The sequence below is a fragment of the Pezoporus wallicus genome, unplaced genomic scaffold, assembly GCF_028554395.1.
Source record: "Pezoporus wallicus isolate ANWC-B61680 ecotype Strahan unplaced genomic scaffold, APGP_CSIRO_Pwel_v1 contig_8518, whole genome shotgun sequence".
NCBI lineage: Eukaryota > Metazoa > Chordata > Aves > Psittaciformes > Psittacidae > Pezoporus > Pezoporus wallicus.
In genome coordinates, this window is record NW_026642458.1 from 798,504 (window position 1) to 817,002 (window position 18,499).

Consider the following 18,499-nt stretch of genomic DNA (forward strand, 5'->3'; position numbering starts at 1 on the left):
TCCTGGTATAAGGTCAGCTCCCAGAGGAGCATCAGGAAAAGGCTGTGCTCCAAAGAAGCTGGGACAAGCAAGCTGGGATCCTTAGTTACAGTGTGTTAAGTTCTTGTGAAAACCAGGTTTGAAACAGCAGAATTTTCAGGACTCCCATCTTGGTGAGTTGTCCTTTGGGTGGGACTTATTCAGAAAGCTCATACAAAGAAGTTCTGAAGTCCTTGCTCATATTAACTGCCTTTTGTGCCCCCCCCCCCTTTTTTTTTTATTCTCTTACGTTAATAAATTGTAATATGATAAATTATATCTGGTTTACCATGACACCAACAGCTACATGAAACTGAAAGACATTGGCTTCATCTTTTCTCTAGCAGGAGAGAAGATATTAAGATAGTCTTTCCTGAGCAAAGCTTCTGCAGTCCTAAACCCTGAACTTCAAGTGTGACAAAGGCTGTTCCTCCGCACACATGCTCAGCACTTAGAAATCTGGTATGAAGAACATCTTCATATTCTGCAGATTAGGTGTTCTAGCCTCAGTGGCAACAGGCAGGAAACAATGAGTCATTCACTGCTTCATGGAGCTCACTACTGGGCAGACCACTTGTAACACCCCCAGGCATGCCAGCCGGGATGTATCTAAGAATCATGGACTAACATTAAATCAGATCAATGTGTTAAAAATTGAGGCAGGGAGAGATAATACAGTCTTATAAACTAAGATTATCTTGTTTCACCAACTTAAATACAGAAATTCACGAATCTTCCTCCTGACCCTCCCCCCACAACCCACTTGGGAAACATCTAGTCTAATCTCTTAACTCCAGTTTATCTTGCCCTAAAATATTCAAGAAAGCCTATACTCCTTAACATCACTGAAACTGAAAGGCTTCTGTTTGTTTTTAAATGACCTGAAATTTATGATCTCTTACATTCCTCATCTTAATGGTCCACTGCATCCTAACAAAATACATACCTGTATTCCACTAGCCTGGAAAGCCATAGATCACTGCATAGCAAAGAAAAGCAATACAAAGGCAAAAAGAAGAAAACAATTACCCCAATGCAAACTGTGGGAATGGAAAACAGCAGGATCATAATTCTAATGCTTTCAGCTCAAGGACTGTTGTTTTTTTCTCCCCAGTGTCCAATCTGATAATTTAGCCACCTGAAGACAGTTCACAAATGGGATACACAGTCATTCACCTGAGTCACTCACAGCATGGCAGGACTCTAATTTTAAAAGGATACAGACTAGTGATGTGGTGACAATAGCAAGAATTGTTCCAACAGGAATGGATTTCTGTGCATCTTTGAGGTCCCCTGACCTGTTTGAACCAGCCATGATACCTGAAAATTCGTTTTGAACATAAGATCATGAAAAAGAAAGCTCACAGCCCTGTGATGCCCTCTCATCCCAGCATTCTCACCAGTCACTGAAGGGAAGAAGATGCCAACTAGCACCATGAATGAAGTAGCTATGTCTGAAAGCACATAGAGATGGAGGTTGCTCTTCTGGCCTGCCACATCCACAGACGGGTGATGCGCTTTCTCCAGTATCTCTCCTTTCTCCAAATAATTGCTCCATAAGTTGTCTTCAGTGTTATCACCACACCGCAGAAAAGAAAAGCATGGTTCAGTTCAAACCTGTTCTGATTATAATGGTCTACAACTGAGCATTACAAATGCAATTCAGTGATCAACACAAAGAAAAGATATGTCAAAGAAAATTTATTTTGCATGCTTTCAAGGGAATCTGTAACAAACCAATAAATATGTATGAATACCCTAGAAAAGCGGAAGCACTTTTTATCCTTTAATATTACTAGATGTAACATTCTTTTAGCTTCATACCTATTTTAATCCCAAGAAATACACTGAATATTTTTAATGAACCATACCCACCACAGACCAGAGAATCCAAAGCAACAGTGACCAGCTTTCTAGATATAAACAGATTTGCTCTTTAGACAGTGGAAGAATTACAGAATTACACGGTTGGCCTTTGAAAATTCACCAAGTCCACTTTAGAAACTAGACTAGTAGTTCCTGTGAAAAGGGGAACCTTAGGCATTCAGCACCTGCACAAAGCAACAGTTCTCTGAAGTTCATGTCAATAATGAACACTTTCAAATGATAAATTCAGCAGCAGGAATTACATTACTGGTGTACAAGTACTCTCATCTTTCAGGACATAATCTTAACCTGTCTAAAATTGAGAGTCACAGCTACATAGAGTTCAGAAAACCTTTACCAACTTACATGTTTGTCTAGCTCATAATCACAGCTGACTTTCTGCTGAAATTATGAGATTCAGAAGGCAAATTTAATCAATTTCACAGCAGACAAGTACTGTATCTGGACAAAAGTGCCATGTACTCTTTTTAAAGATAATAAGACTGGTTTTCTTTATCGAAGATAATTTTCTTCACTGTAATCACATTTCTTCAATCTCTTACTTAAACAGCAGGGAAGAGAGTTCAACCCATTTCAACTACTCAGCATGCCTCCTCCTTAAGAGGGTAAAGAAACACTCTATCATACCTTTCAAAATGCCACTAGCAGCTCCTGGAATTCCTGTTATCTCTGATACATTGTTCATTAGGAAATATTCATCACAGTTCTCCGTGGTTAAATTTGTGCTATGGCAGAACAGCTCCCAAAGCTTAGAGGCCACAGTAATGTTATCCTTCACTATGGTTTTGGCACAAATGTCAAACTGGTCTCTTGACAATGTCCTGTTGCCCAGCATGCAAATACTGGAAGGAAAGCATGGAAATCAGTGTTACTACATGTACCAGGAAAATGAAATCCACCCTTCACATAATTCTTCGTTCATACTGTGGAAACTCAAGTGGCTCTAGTCTGCTAAGTACAGCAGCTTCAAAAAGATGGTGGTAGCAGAACAAAGACTGTGTAACTGTTTCCTTTAAGGGTCAGAAGTATAAAGCCACTTACCCAACTATTTTGGAAGAGGTATAAAAAGCTACATCAGTGATTTATTGAATTTGGTAAATTTACTTTTAACAATGAAAGGGAAAAATTAGGTCACTTTCCCTCCCCCCCCCCCATTAAACAGAACTACTGGAGTGGAAAAGCTGTGAATAGTAGGATTCAAATTCCTAGATATATAGAAAATCTAAAGACATTAGAAATCACATTTGCCTGGTTTCTGTACAGTAACATTTAAATGACCTGACATTTTAGCTTCAGACGTAAGAATGTGCATTTCAATCACAATAAGCAAAGGTTCTTCTTGTTGGAAGATACTGCTCATAATTCCTAAAATCCTCCAGTGCCTGTTGTGCTTTACCTCACCACAAACATAGTTTGTTCCAGCACTGAAAAATTTTAATCCAGTTCTCCAAAGATGGTTCCACAAGACATGGTGATAAAACCTAACAGCTTGGGTGATTTAACTTAACAGCTTGCTACCACTCAAAGTTCATTCAACTTCTCTTCCTGGTGCCAGGAAACACCCACCAGAAAAAAAAAACAACAAATAATTCTTTCTTTCATTTTAGTAAGTTTAATTGTTTCACAGATCTTATCAATCAATAAAGCCAGGAAAATGGAAGAGACGGAGCCATTTCTGTAGGGTTTACAGGACTGTGAACTGTAACTTCAAAGAACTTTCCCCTCCAGTATTAAAAATAAGTACAACGTCTAGTTACTTCAGTGAGTAACTAGAAGTTGTGCTAGTTTCTCCAGAAAAAAAAAGAAATATAGCCCAACAAAGAAAGATAGGGAGGACATTCAAGAACAATCCAAGAGATAATAAGGGGGAGGTAGAGACATCGTTTTATTTTTATTGCTGTAAACCTGCCAATGTTGTAAAACATTATAATCAACGGGCCCATAATACCTAAAGGGAGCCCTTCAGGGTTGCAAATACTTATAGGGTCACAACATTTTAAAATGTGAATAATTACACAGACTCGACTCCTCTATTTCCATTCCATTCATCTCTTGTCAGCAGTATCAGGAAATACGGTTTGCATTTCTGGTAAAACACATGTATCCACATTACTGCTCTGAGTTTAAGAAATCGTATTACATGTTTAACTGCCAAAGTGCCTAGAAGTACGTGTTGTGTTAAGAGCAGGACTGCTCACACAGCAGAATAATCTGCTTCCAGACGAAGAGGAAGTTTTGCTGGAGCCTCAACACGGGCCCACCATCACACCTCCCTAAGAGATACTCTATTTCTCAGCAAGCAGCCACATCACACCACCACAGTTTCCAACCACAAAGGCAGCACATCATGTCTGACTGGCCTGCAGAAAACAAACCTGCCAAACTGCTTCCTACTGCCTGCCACAAATAACCATGCAAAATTCTTGCTAAAATGTAACTTAACAGCAATAGGCTAAGGTACTGGATTAGTCTTCACAGGAAGCAGAGAAGTGTGATTACTCCCCATGAGACTTCTTTCTACCAAAACAGTTAAAGAATGTAATCATGCATTCATTTTAGCCAACAAAACATCTATTCCATGAGCTCTGCATGAAGAAGATGACCACTGTCACTATATACAGCTAAAAAAAAAAAATCAGAAGTAATTCACAAAAAAGGTATGAGGCACAAGTTTGAAGTAACTTCCACTGAACCCCACAAATTTATACCCTCATCCAGAAATACTACTCACGGAAATGCAGGTGGATCAAAGATGGACTTGATAGCTCCAGCATAAATGGACAGTATAGATATTACTACACAGGCCAAGAAAAGGGAAGCAAACTTGTTTACATATTTCACGCCCACAAAGACCACCACTGCCATCAGGATGAGGAATACAGTGCCATACACCCTCATGTTGTTCAGCATAGCACTGGATGCATCATGGGCACCGGATGGATGAAAAATTGCTGCTTGTGGTACAATGTATGTCTGAAAGAAGAAGAAAGCAAGCTGAAGGAACACAGGAACAGACCTCTATATTACTGTAGTGATCTTGTACTTATACTGTAATTGTAAATCACTTCCCTATTTGCAACATGCTCTTCACCAGAAACCTTCAGTTTATAGGAAAAGTCAAGGGATAATGGCCCATTCTATTTCCACTGTACAACTGAGCCAACTTTATCAGTGATGCGCATGTGTCTGATTCATTCCTACTTCCATCTATATTTTCAGAAGAACTTCCATTCTGGATACCCACAGAACACGCAGCATCCAAAGGGAAGCAGTAGCAGTACAGAATTAGACACCAAGAAACCAGAGATCTTCTGGTCTCTACCCAGAAATGTGTATACAAACATGGGACAAGAATACTGGGGCATTTCTTATATGCTATTTTTCTTAAAAGCAGGACTACTCCAGTACTACTCACCAACAAGATCTCAATGGCACCAAGGATATACATGGCTCCTGCAAAGGTTGTTCCCAGATAAAAGCACAGCCCTACAGCTCCACCAAACTCTGGGCCCAATGACCTAGATATCATGAAGTAGGAGCCACCAGCTATGGAACAAGAAAAGTGAGAGTAAAATTATCATTGATTTATTGCTATAAATTGTAAAATATTCACAAGAATACAACAAAATCATACACTGTGTATTTGCTTTAGGGAGGTGGGGGTCAATTCAAATATCTTTCTCTTATCAAATCTTTAGCTTTATTGATAAGAAGAAGAAATACTAGATACGAATTCAGGCTTTTTATCCTGGCTTTAGCAAATTTCTCTGAAATAAAAACATACTAACAGCTTATAGGAACTTCTTATTTTTTAAACACAAATGAGAGGTTTGCTAATTATACTTACCTGGAACAACACCATTTGTGGCAATAGCACTCATTGATATGGTAGTCAGCATAGTCTGGGGAAAACAAGGAAAAGGAAGCAATTGTGTCAACAACATTTTTAAAACCAACTGATTTCTTGATAGATTAAAGCTGCCACTTCACATAGGATATAATATTTCTATCTATTCTGCCTTGACAGGTCATTATATGAAAGCAAATAAGGGCAGCAGGAATTTAATCATCAAGCTGTTGAGATTTTTGCCTGAGAGATGACCACTGCTTTATCAGGTCAAGTAACATGTCTGCAGACACAGGAAGACAAAAAAGTGCAGGTGTCCCTCCATATGCATATCTGAGATTCCAGCACAGCAGGCAGCCATAACCTGGGACAGGCGCAGAAAACAGCTGTCTGCTGAACAAACACTAGCGTTGAGATTGCACCTGCACTAGACACAGTTTGTCAGTTCAGATATACTAGGGGAAACACATAGCTACAAACATAGTGTAAGTGTCTAGCATAATTCTGGTTTTTCTTTACACATATATCTACAACGTAGCCTCTCCAAATTTCTCAATAGTTTCACAGACGTTACGTCACATGCATTATTTTACCTATATACTCACACAACAGCAGCAAAGTAATACTATCAGGAAGGACTGAAGAACTCCAGCCATTCCCACCATCCAGGTCAGCCGAAGGAAGAGAATAACCCCGAAGATATTCTGCATGCATGGTAAATACACCCCCATCAGGGTGCCCATGCTGGGTGACTGAAAAACAAGTTCATTGCCATTTATTAACTGCAATTATTTAAAGCATAATAACAAAAAAAAAAAACCTACAACTTCCGTTTTTTCAAGTGGTAGAAATCTGGAAAACATGAGGTAGACCCACATATGTGCTACTGCCCTGGACACAAAACATGAAGCAAACTCCAAAACCACAAATTCCTGAACAAAATGCTGACCCTAACATATCTTCACATTTGAAGTAATTCCACTCAGCATATAATACAAATTACTAACAACAGAACATACATGTATTTACTGTAGAATCACTGAGTTTCTAGTATGAAACCTGCTGAGTGCTCCAGACACAAGTAAAACAGATTTTACCTTAATCCCCAGAGTTTACAGATTAGTTCCACGGAAAACATACTTTTGTGATGTTACAACTAGAAAAGATTTGGAAGCAATCTGGAGACGTACATAATGTATTTGCTTCCATTTTATATATTTCATGCAAAACTAATGATTCCAACCTTTCTCATGTTTAATGTTAGTATCAAACTCTGAATTATCTTTGACAGTGACTGAGAAAATACAAGTTAGTCGTGTGACTTCACAGAAACTGCACGTGACTGGCATTCAACACAGTATCTTGTAGAATTCTCCTTTGCCCAAATAGTTACTGTCAGAAGACAGTCAGATCCGAAACAACGGTATCAAAATGCCACTGATATGGGTTTTGTTTCATGGAATACAAAAGTATTCCATGTGCACTGGCACACCTAGCACTAGCAGAGTTTCAGGGACTGAAACCTCTGTGGCTTCCTGCCAAGACATTTCATTGCTGCTGCTCTTTGAGGCCTTGTTTTGCATTTAAAATTATACAGAACACTGAAACACAGGGGGAATAGTGTAACTTCTCAAAGGCTCATCCGTCTTCATACTTCTTTCTATAAATAAACCTGAATTCCAAACCCTATTACAGACAGACAGCATTTAAAGAAACCCATGAAAAATCACCCAAATAAGAAGGGTATTAAAGGCAGGTGACAACACTTGTTCAAATTTGACTTCATATAGCATGAACTAAATGCAAAACTAAACAGGTCACATGCACACTTACAGAGAAATTAGTCATGAATCAGAAGCAATAGTGCTTAAGACAAGCATATTATTCTTTAAATGGCTGTCAAAAAACATTGTTCTTGCCTTGTCTTCACTATGGAAAAAATTAGTTACCTTAGGTATGTCAAGAGTATATTTCATTATACAAAACAAAATCGTAGAAGCATCAAATGGTTGCAAGATCACCAGGTTAAAATAAGCAACCTAGGAATGTAGTGCTTCAACTTGGAACTACATGTTACAACTTGAAATCTCCTCATCTGCATTAGAAATCTGCTTTGCCAGAGATGGAGGAGCACTGTGCCCAAGAACATGATCTGAACAGTGTTAGAAAAGCCAGGAATTGATGACCGAGTGTTTTGAAATCAGTTTTGAATCTCCTATGTGGCTACAGCTAAATCTAATCAACCAGGCTTTCCCCAGAGACAGTTTGACTTGGGTGAACCTGCTGCAGTGCACAACAGAAGCACATCGTAATGTTTTGCAACAGACTTGCCCTGTGAGTTCTACCAGCACGGGACCAGAGCCATTACTCTGCTCTTGCAATGCCACACTACAAAGAAATAATCCCTAAAATGTTACCAGCCATTTGTACAAAAATCGCCATCCTACAGAACTAACCTGACCAGCTTTGCTGAGATTATGTGTAAGGACAAAAGGAATTGCTGTCTTCTGATACAAACAGAAATGACACTTGTACAGGAGTACCCTGCTCAGGGTAAGAATTTTTAAATGAGTTGCTCCAGTGGTACAGTGGAGGAGGATCTTCTCAGGGCATTCATTATAGTGGACCCATCTCCTCAAGAAGGGGAGGTTCAGGTACTTTTGATTCAAACACCTTCATCTGATTCACAGCTGCATAAACATTCACTGAGGCCTAAATGAAGTTGCAAGGCACTAGGCAGATTTTGCCTTGCACAAGGGCTTCCCATTGTCACCTTAATGTACTCTTTGCCTCTCAAAGACACATTCCACATAGTTTTATCATCTATCTGACTATTCATCCATCAGTCACTCTCCCTCACAACCAACATCTCTGAACCCTGCAGCAAGTGAATTTATCAGAGGTGGGGGTATCTCAGAGGAAAAGAAGTTCCTAACAGTTTGTCAAAACTGGCATCTGGAAAAAGAAAAGAAGCCCCACCTATTGTGCCTACGCAGGACAAGCAAGTGGAGCACACTTATTGTATATCCTATACACAGTCTTACAAACACTGTTAAAGCAAGTGAGTGTTCAGCCTGTCTTTTACACACCACCCAGCTTCTGTTTCCTTTGTGTAAGGATTTACCTCAGCTCAGCTATTCCCTTTCTTCTGCCCTACCTGGTCCCTGCAGCTCTGCTCTACTCTTCATCATCTTCTTCCCTTCACTCTTAAGTGGCCTCTTATGCTATCAAGTTACAAGCTAGCTTCAGCCACAGAGGAAGACAAATGGTCCATTAGTTGTATAGTCACACACAAGGGTCTGCCCACAGACAAAACTCAAACCACGGTATTACTAAATGTACCTCAGGCATGAGTTTAGTCTGGATTTTCTTACCCTGTGTTGTCAAAAACACTGGTATAAAAGAATCATGATCCACAAATAGCACTTGAAGCAGCTTGTTCACAGAAATATTTAACACTAGTAATCTGCAGTGACTTGACCCTTTTATAGCATCTTAGAATCAGGAAGCGATACTAAACTAGTGCTGAAGTCTCAATAGAATGCAATCTGAAATAAAAAGGGTATTATCTTCACCAAACAGCCACCAAATGAAAAAAAAAAAAAAAGAACACCACCCCATACAGCAAAAAGGAAATAAACAATAAACAAACATTTTGAAGAACACTAGTAGATCAACCAGGAAGGGCAGAAAAATCTCGAAAACCGTTTCAGTGATGCAGATCATGTTTCCATTCACTCTAGCCAGCTGCAGACACAAAATTGATACAAATATTGATCTGAGTCTGAAGGACACTATTTCCATTGTGCCAGCATGATGGGTTATCAAAGCATTTGGCTGCAGGGCTTGACGACATTGATCGGTAATGACAGCTCTTATGGGTGTTCTGTGGCATGGGGACAGACAGCAGCACAGAAATGAAATAGTGAGTTAATCTTATTTTTCATCATGAGATGAGAAGGGGATGAAGGGGATTTTTTTTATAGTGTACTGCAACTATTAAGTGCTTTAATACAATATTGTATTTAGAAAAGATAAAAAGCAACCCAATTTCTACTCTTTTGGAGCAGTGTTGATTTTATCTGATGTGTATCTAACAGAGTAACAAAAAATATTTAATGGGAATGCTGAAACAGGGTAGTATGTTCATATTCAGCCATCTTGCACTGAAAATGTCCTGACCTTCCCTCGAATCTTCCACAAACTCTGCAGCCATTATTCCAAGAGATTAGAAGGGGGATAGTAATGTAATGGATATTCCAAATCCTGTGTAAATATTCAGGTCTCTTTTGGTATAGTCACTGTAGGAAGCAGGTGCTGAAAACAGTAAACTCCACAAGCTGAAGCACACCATTCTCCAGACCTTTAAGCTTTAAACTAAGGTTGAACTTTGGGAGAGGGATCTCTTTTTTGATACCTGCCCCTCAGAGATTCAGACACTTTATGTGACACTTTATGTGCACACAGTTGCCTTGTCTCTTTTTTGTGTCTGTGGGGGTTTTTTTTGTTGGTTCGGGGGGGGGGGGGGTGTCTATCATATGAATGGATGTGATTCAGCAGGCAGGAGTGTGCTATGTCACAGAAAGGTATTCAGAGAGACCTGTCTTACCTGCTCAGAGAGAGAATGACATATTCACTTACTGAAAGTACTGCTTTCTTCATTCAGTTTTTGAATACCAGATCTAGAGTCTGCTCACCCCCTTGCTCCAGTTCTCGCCTATGAGATGCCAATTCCAGTGAGAAAAACATCAGGAGAGACAGCTTACTTCTTCACACTTTGTCACTCTGGCTGGTTATGTACTTGCTGAGTGTACCCAAGACAACATTCAGCAACAAATCAGTTAACAATGCTGGCACTTAGAAGGTTCTGTTCTTACGGGGCTGGGGTGGATATTCATGCTTCTGTAACTAATAATGCTTAAATGGGAAGGATAAGGTATCAGCAGGACATAGATTTATACTTCAAAGATGGCTAAAAACAAATGTGAGGAAGAATCCCATTTGCACAGTTTCTGGATACTTTCAATCCATAGCACTGTACAGCTACTGCTTTTGAATTTCTTGGTTTAATGGTTATAATTATTAGCAAAGTTAATATTCCATCTTCTTATATTCTACAAGATGTTTCATATTTCAATATGAAAAAGGGAAAATTTTTCCTATTTCATTAAAAAAATTTCATATAGCTCATAGCAAGAGAGAGAGAAGAAATGCAGACCATAGTCATAGTATTACAGCTGACGCTATTTATCTCAGAGACAGACATGCTAGGCAAGGAGCCGCTTAAGGAAACTGCAGTGTTTACACAGAAAACACTGAGATATTAACACAGGATGACATTGTCACTTTTGGAATGGTTACTCAACCCATGATACAAAAAACATCTGAGAATCTGCAAACACACATTTTTGGAACGTGGGAAAGCATAGTTCAGAACAATCCAGGTATTAAGCCCGAACTCTGTTTTGCCATAGAAGTATAGCTTTAACAAGGACAACAGTCCTTTTTTATGGCAGTAAACAGTTTGAGAATATGCAAGTGTTAACATAAATCATTCCTAAATGTAAAAATATTAACACCAAATCTTACATGTTACTCTACCAGGGTTTTAAAACAACTTTTCAGTTTCCTGGTTTTTGCCCCATTCTACCTTACAAAGATAAAATGCATTTGCTTTAACCAACTTTACACTATAGATCCATCACCAAATTCTCCCTTTTCTTTTTCCAAGAGGGAAGTAAGTGACTAGCTTTCAGATTAGACTGCATTTTACCCTGGTATTCTGGTCATGCAATTAATAAGGAAACAAACAGCAAATGCAGTCAGAACTTCCCCAAAATAGTAAAGACAGTACACATATTGTATCACACTCCATTCTATATTCGTTAGGTAATAATCAATCTGCTCTTGATAGTAGGCTGAAAATTATTTTAGATTATGCAATAACACCATATTGGCAGCTGATGCTTATCATTACTTCACCAAAAATTTGCTAAAACAGAGATGCAGCTGACATTTCGAAGGTAGAAACTCTGGATAGACTCAACAATTAGTGCAACACCAAGTGCCACACAAAAGAAATTCACAATTAAAAGGTTTAAGTTACTTTCTTAATGTAAGCTTATAGCATCAGAATGCAGCAACTACACGCAGATGACCTTCACTCAGCCTTGCAATGATGCCATATTAACCACACTATTACAGCACTTTAGGGCCCGTGGTCTTAGATAAAATTGACTTTTAAGCTTCAGTGTTGACTAAACAACTTTCTTAACCCCAGCGTAAAGCCTTACAGAGTAAGCAACTGGAGTGTGAGTAAGGGAGCTGGAACCTGGTGTTTGCATGAGGCAACATGCATTCTCTGAGAACAACGTGCTGGTTTTCAACATTATCGCTACCATCTCTTTCTGAAATGGCTCAAACTTTAACAGGGCAGTACTATAAAATCTGTAGAATTCAAGTGCTATCTTAGCTTTTTGGAAGACTTGACAAAATTTGCAAACAGACTGACAGGCCTGCAAGTGTCATAAAATGCAACCACACCACTTGAGGATTTAGCACTAACTGAAACAACCTGCTGGACTGCCAGATCACTAAGAGCAGCAGTTCGAACAGCCCTCCTGATAGAAATCTAACTACCAACAGCCAAACCCCACTTTATACCTAGTTATTACAAGGCCAGCCCAAATGGCCTAACCATCTAAATGCTGATCCTTTGTGGCAGAATTCCACTGCCTAAGTGCCTAACACCAGAACGACTCTTGAGCTGCCCCAGGGTGTCCAGTCTGAGCTCCAGCCACTGCTCTAGAAGGCTGTTGTCTCCTGCAAGTCCTGTGTCATACCTACCAGGCTTGGAGAGATGTGTAAGATGCTGCTGGGCAGCTAAAACAGCACTAGGAAAAAGCTGGGAGGGTTGTTTTGTTGTTTATTCTATTCACCGCTAAAAGCCTATCCTCCTTATCTTAATCCGTAACAAGTGTACCTAACTGCACTGTAGTGCATAGTGCTTAAGCATGACATCTGCCCCAATTCTTTTTTAACATCTGGTTACCTACAGAATTCTAAGTTATTTCTTTGCAATGGCATCATGGCTTCTGACAGAAGATAAGATAAAATAGAAAGGATCCCAGCTCCTCAAAAAATACGTAGGGAATTATCCCATTTATCAGCTGGCCAGGCAGAGATTTTTTACTTACTTTTGACACTTTCTTCTTCGAGCCATCAGTACTTTCTGCTTCTTCATGTTCCTTAACACCTTGGGTAAGATTTGTGTAGTTGACCAACTTGCCAAGCAGAGATGACACTTTTGGTCGTATATCAAGTTCTTCCTGTGGAAGAAGGCAACTAGTCAACTTCTGCAATTCACAGCATTTATGAAGGGTGGCTTGGGTCACGCCTTCCTGGCATGCCTGAGGCTGCCAGGGAATACACCAATAAATTATATAGGGAGTAACAAAATATTTCATTGTGCTGGAACCACTGATGAAAGGATTTAATTTCCTGAAAGGAGTGCAACTCTCATGAGAAAAGGCTATGCCCGCGGGTCTGCACTGAACGCATCCTTCTCCTTTGCTGCTGAAAAGCATGAATTACAGCAACAAAGAAGTCTGAGCCTTGGGACTGTAAGAAAGTTAACATGTACCTTGCCTGTGTCCCTCATGTCAGCTTGTATCAATAGATATACTTTTTAAAGCGTCAAGTTGCCTAACAAATTACAGATTTAGTGATTAAACTCCAGTCATTGTAGGCATGCATGCACTCTGATTATTTTAGTACATTATTCAAACTATGCCATTAACTCATGTGGATCTAGGTAAAAATCCCAAAAGACACAGAGAGGCCTCATATCTTTACATTTATCCCACCCAACTTCTCTTTCTGAAACTAAGGTCAAGAGGAAAAAGAAAAAGGGGGGGGGAAAATAAGAACAAAATCATTCTCTCCCTCTTTCTCTGTGAAACTAAATTGTCTTATGCATCTAACTGCACAGTAAGTAACGCATGGTAAAGAGAAACAACTTTCTACACAGGAAATGAAAAAAAATATTAAGAAAGATTTCACTGTCTGGAGTGTTATCATATTTTCCTGTATTACCACAAAGTTGCCAGTAGGATCAGCAGAGTTACACGCTATGCACCCAACTGAAACTGACCCCAAATGGCTAAGCAGATGCCATAAGCCAGGCATCCCTTTTCTGACTGTTTCCCCTGCTCTGATCTGCAGTTCACATCTTTAAAAACCTGACTGCAACTCCTTCCAGAAAGAGGTGACACATCCTGTTCAGTTGAGCAGCATGGCCTTTGGGATGTTCTTCCCTCTCTGCAGTAGCACATGAGGAGCCTTGCAGACCCGGTGTGGTACTGCATTACTGCTTCTGAAAAATGCAGGTATGTAAATAATAGCAGCCATGCCACAAGTGGCCACTCTGCATGACCTAAAAGTGAGGTTATCCTGGTCACAGATTTACCATGCCTTGGAGGGAGGAGGCCTGAGAGCATGCTTCCAAGTCTTTTAGCTCAAGCACCCTTCCATCAAGCATGGCTGTAGCCTTTCCACAGTGAGTGCCTATCTTGCAGCAGGTAGGTTTACACTTGTCCAGGCTCTATGTCAAGCAGCTGAACAAGCAGGTGTTAACCTAGCACGGTGCAGAGCCAGTTCTGGCTGCTCCAAACTGAGTTCCCATAGTGGGAAACACATTCCATCCCTGGCAGTGTTCAAGGCCAGGCTGAATGGGGCTTCAAGCAACCTGGTCTATTGGAAGGTATCCTTCCCATGGCAGGGAGTTGGAACTGGATGAGCATTAACCCAAAACCATTCTAGGGTTCCATGTTGCCAGTATTGCTGTGAAACTGTAACTCAAACACCCAGCTGGAAAGCTGCTGCAGAGCCATACAAAGACTCTGCAGCACTCCCCAGCACCAGAGCTTCTGGAAACATTTTTTAGCAACCGTAATATATCTGTATGTTATGCAGTGCAAGTGAGGTGAGGAAGTGGAAGAGGATTCTGCTGTACTTGGTGTGGCTTCAACTGGCTTCCCACATAACAGTCTGGTCTTCCTCACTTCCCTCACAGTCCCGAGTGGTGATAGTATCTGAGCTTTTTCATCACACAGGGTATCTCTGCCCATTGGTACCTTGGACAACAGAAATGCACCCACAGAAAAGCACATGGGGGAGAAATCCAGGCTACTGACATTCTGTGGTAGTAATACAGGCTACCCAGGCTAATTTGACTGCCTGAATTTACAGGATAACACAGTCCTTCTTAGCACAATAAATCAGCCCACGCTCATTTTCCACTATCATTAGCCCACAGTGCCACAGCTTCAATACTTGAATTATTCAGGTCACCTCTGGTACCATTATGTTTTGCTCCTTTGTAGAGATATCCCTAAATACACCAATGGCTTTAAGACTGGTCATGCAGTGACAGCTCAGAACCAACCCACTGCCTGGAACTTTGCAATGCACTTAATGGGCTCAATCCCTCCCATCTTGGAAGATCACAAATCACAGTGGAAGCATAAAAAACAGTTTGAAGATACCTCAAACAAGGCCAGATTTCTGTCATAGTAATCACCTCCCTTGCCAGCTTCTGAACTGTTCAGGAAAGGACTGTTTTCTTTATGGTTGCCATGACCTGCAAATTAAAAAAGAATCAGGTTTTGATAAGCACAGAAAGACAGACTGTAACTTGACAAAACCCACAGGGAATAAATTTATTTGGTCAATTGAATCTGTTTCTTTTTACTATCTGAAGTTATGCAACGTTATCAGTATCAGGGGTGTTACTCTCAAGGTAGAGTTATTTTTATTTCTACTCCTCCATTTTCATTAAAATAGAATAAAAAAATCACTTCAAAGTAAAATTTACAACAGCTACACCATTACCTGTGCACTTATTCTCTAATGTTCTATCTAATAACTATTTCTTATACAGATTAGTAATAAGTAATAGGACAGTTCTTGTGTACTCAGAAAAAATTGCTAATGCTAAGTAGCATTTTAATGCTAAGTAGCAACGTTTAAGCACTACATTCAAACAGATTAGGTAGATTTAGTAAGACTAAACAAATCAAAGGCTATACATATTCTGTTATTACAATACACCAAAGCACCTCCTTTTATTGTTGTTGGTTTTGTTTGTTGGTGGTTTTTTTTTGTTGTTGGTGCTTGTTTTCTTACTATGCCCAACAATGCTAGATATCAAACATGCTCACTTCATGATGCCTTTACCCTTACTGTATTTTGAACATTTAGACTGTGCATTCTTCAGACTCCTCATATGCTTTTAAGTTAAAAGCCTAATATCAGGTACAGTAAAAGTAAAGCATCCAGTTATGCAATGAACATTTGAAAAAAAAACAAATAAACAAAAAAAAAAACATATCATGGATGATCAGTAGAGCAAGTACAGAGGGGACCATGTAGATGCTCCAAAGGCTGGAGCTCCTCTGCTATGGAGACAGGCTGAGAGAGCTGGGCTTGGTTCACCTTGCAAAAGAGAAGACTCCAGAAAGACCCTTTAACAGTATTCCAATACCTAAAGGGACCACCCAAATATCAGAAGAGGGACTTTTTAGAAGACAATGCAGAGAATGTAGTGACAGGACAAGGGTGAATGGCTTTAAGCTGACAGAGGGGAGATTTAGATTAAAATTTAGGAAGAAATCCTTCCCTCTGAGGGTGGTGAGGCCCCAGCACAGATTGCCCAGAGAAGCTGTGGCTGTCCCATCCCTGGCAGTGTTCAGAGCCAGGTTGGACGGGGCTTGGAGCAACCTGGTCTAGTGGAAGGTGTCCTTGACGTGGCAGGGAGCTGGAACTGGATGAGCTTTAAGGTCTCTTACAACCCAGATCATTCTATGATGATTCTATTATCAGTAGAGCTTTTTTAAAAAATACTAACTTTAAAAAAAAGGGCACTATAGTATAAAATGAGCTCGGAGCAGGGGGGTAATATATTAAATTGATTCTAGTATTCAGAAGTTCTCAAACCTTTGGCTCCCATTACCCTGCTTGACAAACAAAAAAAAAGTCCTTTCACTTGCTTGCAACTCTTCACTCCCTGCTCTTTCAGCCAATACAAACTAAAGACATCTCCAACAGTATCTCTTTGACAAAGGATCAATCCAAGGAATACTTTTTTTCTACTTACAAAAAAAAAAGTAACTACTACAGAAATCAAAAATGAAAGGAAGAAAATTATTATTTCAAATTAAAATGTCAAGTTAACACAGTATTGTACAGTGAATACATAAAAAGCAAGAGACTAAACAGCTCAATTTTAAGGTACATATTTTCATGATTAAGGTAATCAGTTCAACAAGGCTACACTAAATTATAACATAATTGAAGTGAAAGTATCTCTGCATTTTGAAATCTGAATCAACTTTAAAAATGAAGCTAGCAGGCAAACATCACTGTACACACAGGGATCAGCATATACCACAGTTACAAAAACAACTGCTCTAAGCAAAAAAAATATGACAAAGTTCAGTGCTGTTCCTACTGAGGGGAAAGGGTGCATGGAAAGAAACACAATTTGCTGGAAACTGCCAAGAGGTGCTTTGAACAGAACTTAGAAAATCAATATTCATAAACAACAGAGGTCTTTTTAGGCTTCTGGAAGTAAACACTTAGCTGACCAAAAATACCTATAAATAGCAGACTGCTGTGTTTCACTGCCTATTGCTTTTCTCACAGCTCTGACAACTAAGACACAAACATTACTTAGCAGCTGCCCTGTTACATGTAAGACCTACATGTAAGAGATGTTCATATTGCTGTACATCGTAGGGTTTTTGTGCTACTACAAAAATATCAGTAAGCTTAGCAACACAGCATTAAAATATGTTTATCAACTTCAGCAAAGCAAATATTTACTAAAAAGCAGCCAAACCTAATTGCTTACTATATTTGTTACATCTATATTGGCAGAAGGCCTATACAAGATCAATTTTGTTCCAGTACATATTGTAAGCTGCGCTGCAGCCTGTTCTGTCCTATTGTGGTTGAAATATATTTGTGATTTTTGCTGAGGAAATGGAGTTATTTGCCATATAGGTGTTACTCATTAAACAGGACACCAGGGCAAATGACGGCATCAACAGCAATACCGTCTACGTGATTCTTCAAAGCTTTGGTCTGTGCTGTATCTTCTCACCCTCACACTAAACACAACAAGGCCAGGAGTAACTTGGTTTTAGTTTCTCATTCCCTATATACTAGCTTTGGTAATTGGGTTTTTGAAAAATTAAACTGATTTTTTTTTTTTAATCACTGCATGATTTTTAGATCAGTTCTTTGCTTTTAGTTTTCCTTGCTCTCTCATCAGCAACCTTACCACAGAGAGGCAGCTTACTACTGTCGCAAAAAAGTATAATGGATGTTCTCTTACCTGTAATGCTTACAAAAACTCTCTGCCTTTTTATGTGTAAAAACTCACTGTTGTCAAGATAATGCATACGTTTGATCTTAGACTTTATATAAGATGACAATTGTTTTGGTCCTTCAAAATGTGAGGCATCTCATTACCGTCATCATTATAACCTCCCCTCAGTTAAGAAAGATTACTCTACACCATCTCTCTGAGCCTGACAAAGTCCAGTGACTTAAGATGCATCTTCAAGTTAACTGGCATTATTTTTTTGGATGCATCTTCATTTTTACCACCAGCAAGTTTTTCACAATTGGTTTCTTCAGAAGTTCACTCTCTCAAAAAGAGATCCCAGCTCCTCTCATTCTTCA

General features: G+C 39.5%; 1 protein-coding gene across 7 annotated transcripts in view; it reads right to left on the minus strand.

Moving 5' to 3' along the window:
- The window catches only part of SLC12A4 (solute carrier family 12 member 4), a 51,258-nt gene that overhangs the window by 14,842 nt on the left and 17,917 nt on the right, over nt 1-18,499 (minus strand). For all 7 annotated transcript variants that reach the window (XM_057430652.1, XM_057430647.1, XM_057430646.1 and 4 more), the window contains 9 exons: nt 15,298-15,392; nt 12,949-13,080; nt 6,358-6,504; nt 5,753-5,807; nt 5,321-5,451; nt 4,637-4,878; nt 2,533-2,747; nt 1,419-1,583; nt 1,240-1,338 (listed from right to left, as the gene is read on the minus strand). In XM_057430652.1, the coding sequence (XP_057286635.1) occupies nt 1,240-1,338; nt 1,419-1,583; nt 2,533-2,747; nt 4,637-4,878; nt 5,321-5,451; nt 5,753-5,807; nt 6,358-6,504; nt 12,949-13,080; nt 15,298-15,392 (1,281 nt within the window). The remainder of the gene's footprint in view (nt 1-1,239; nt 1,339-1,418; nt 1,584-2,532; nt 2,748-4,636; nt 4,879-5,320; nt 5,452-5,752; nt 5,808-6,357; nt 6,505-12,948; nt 13,081-15,297; nt 15,393-18,499) is intronic.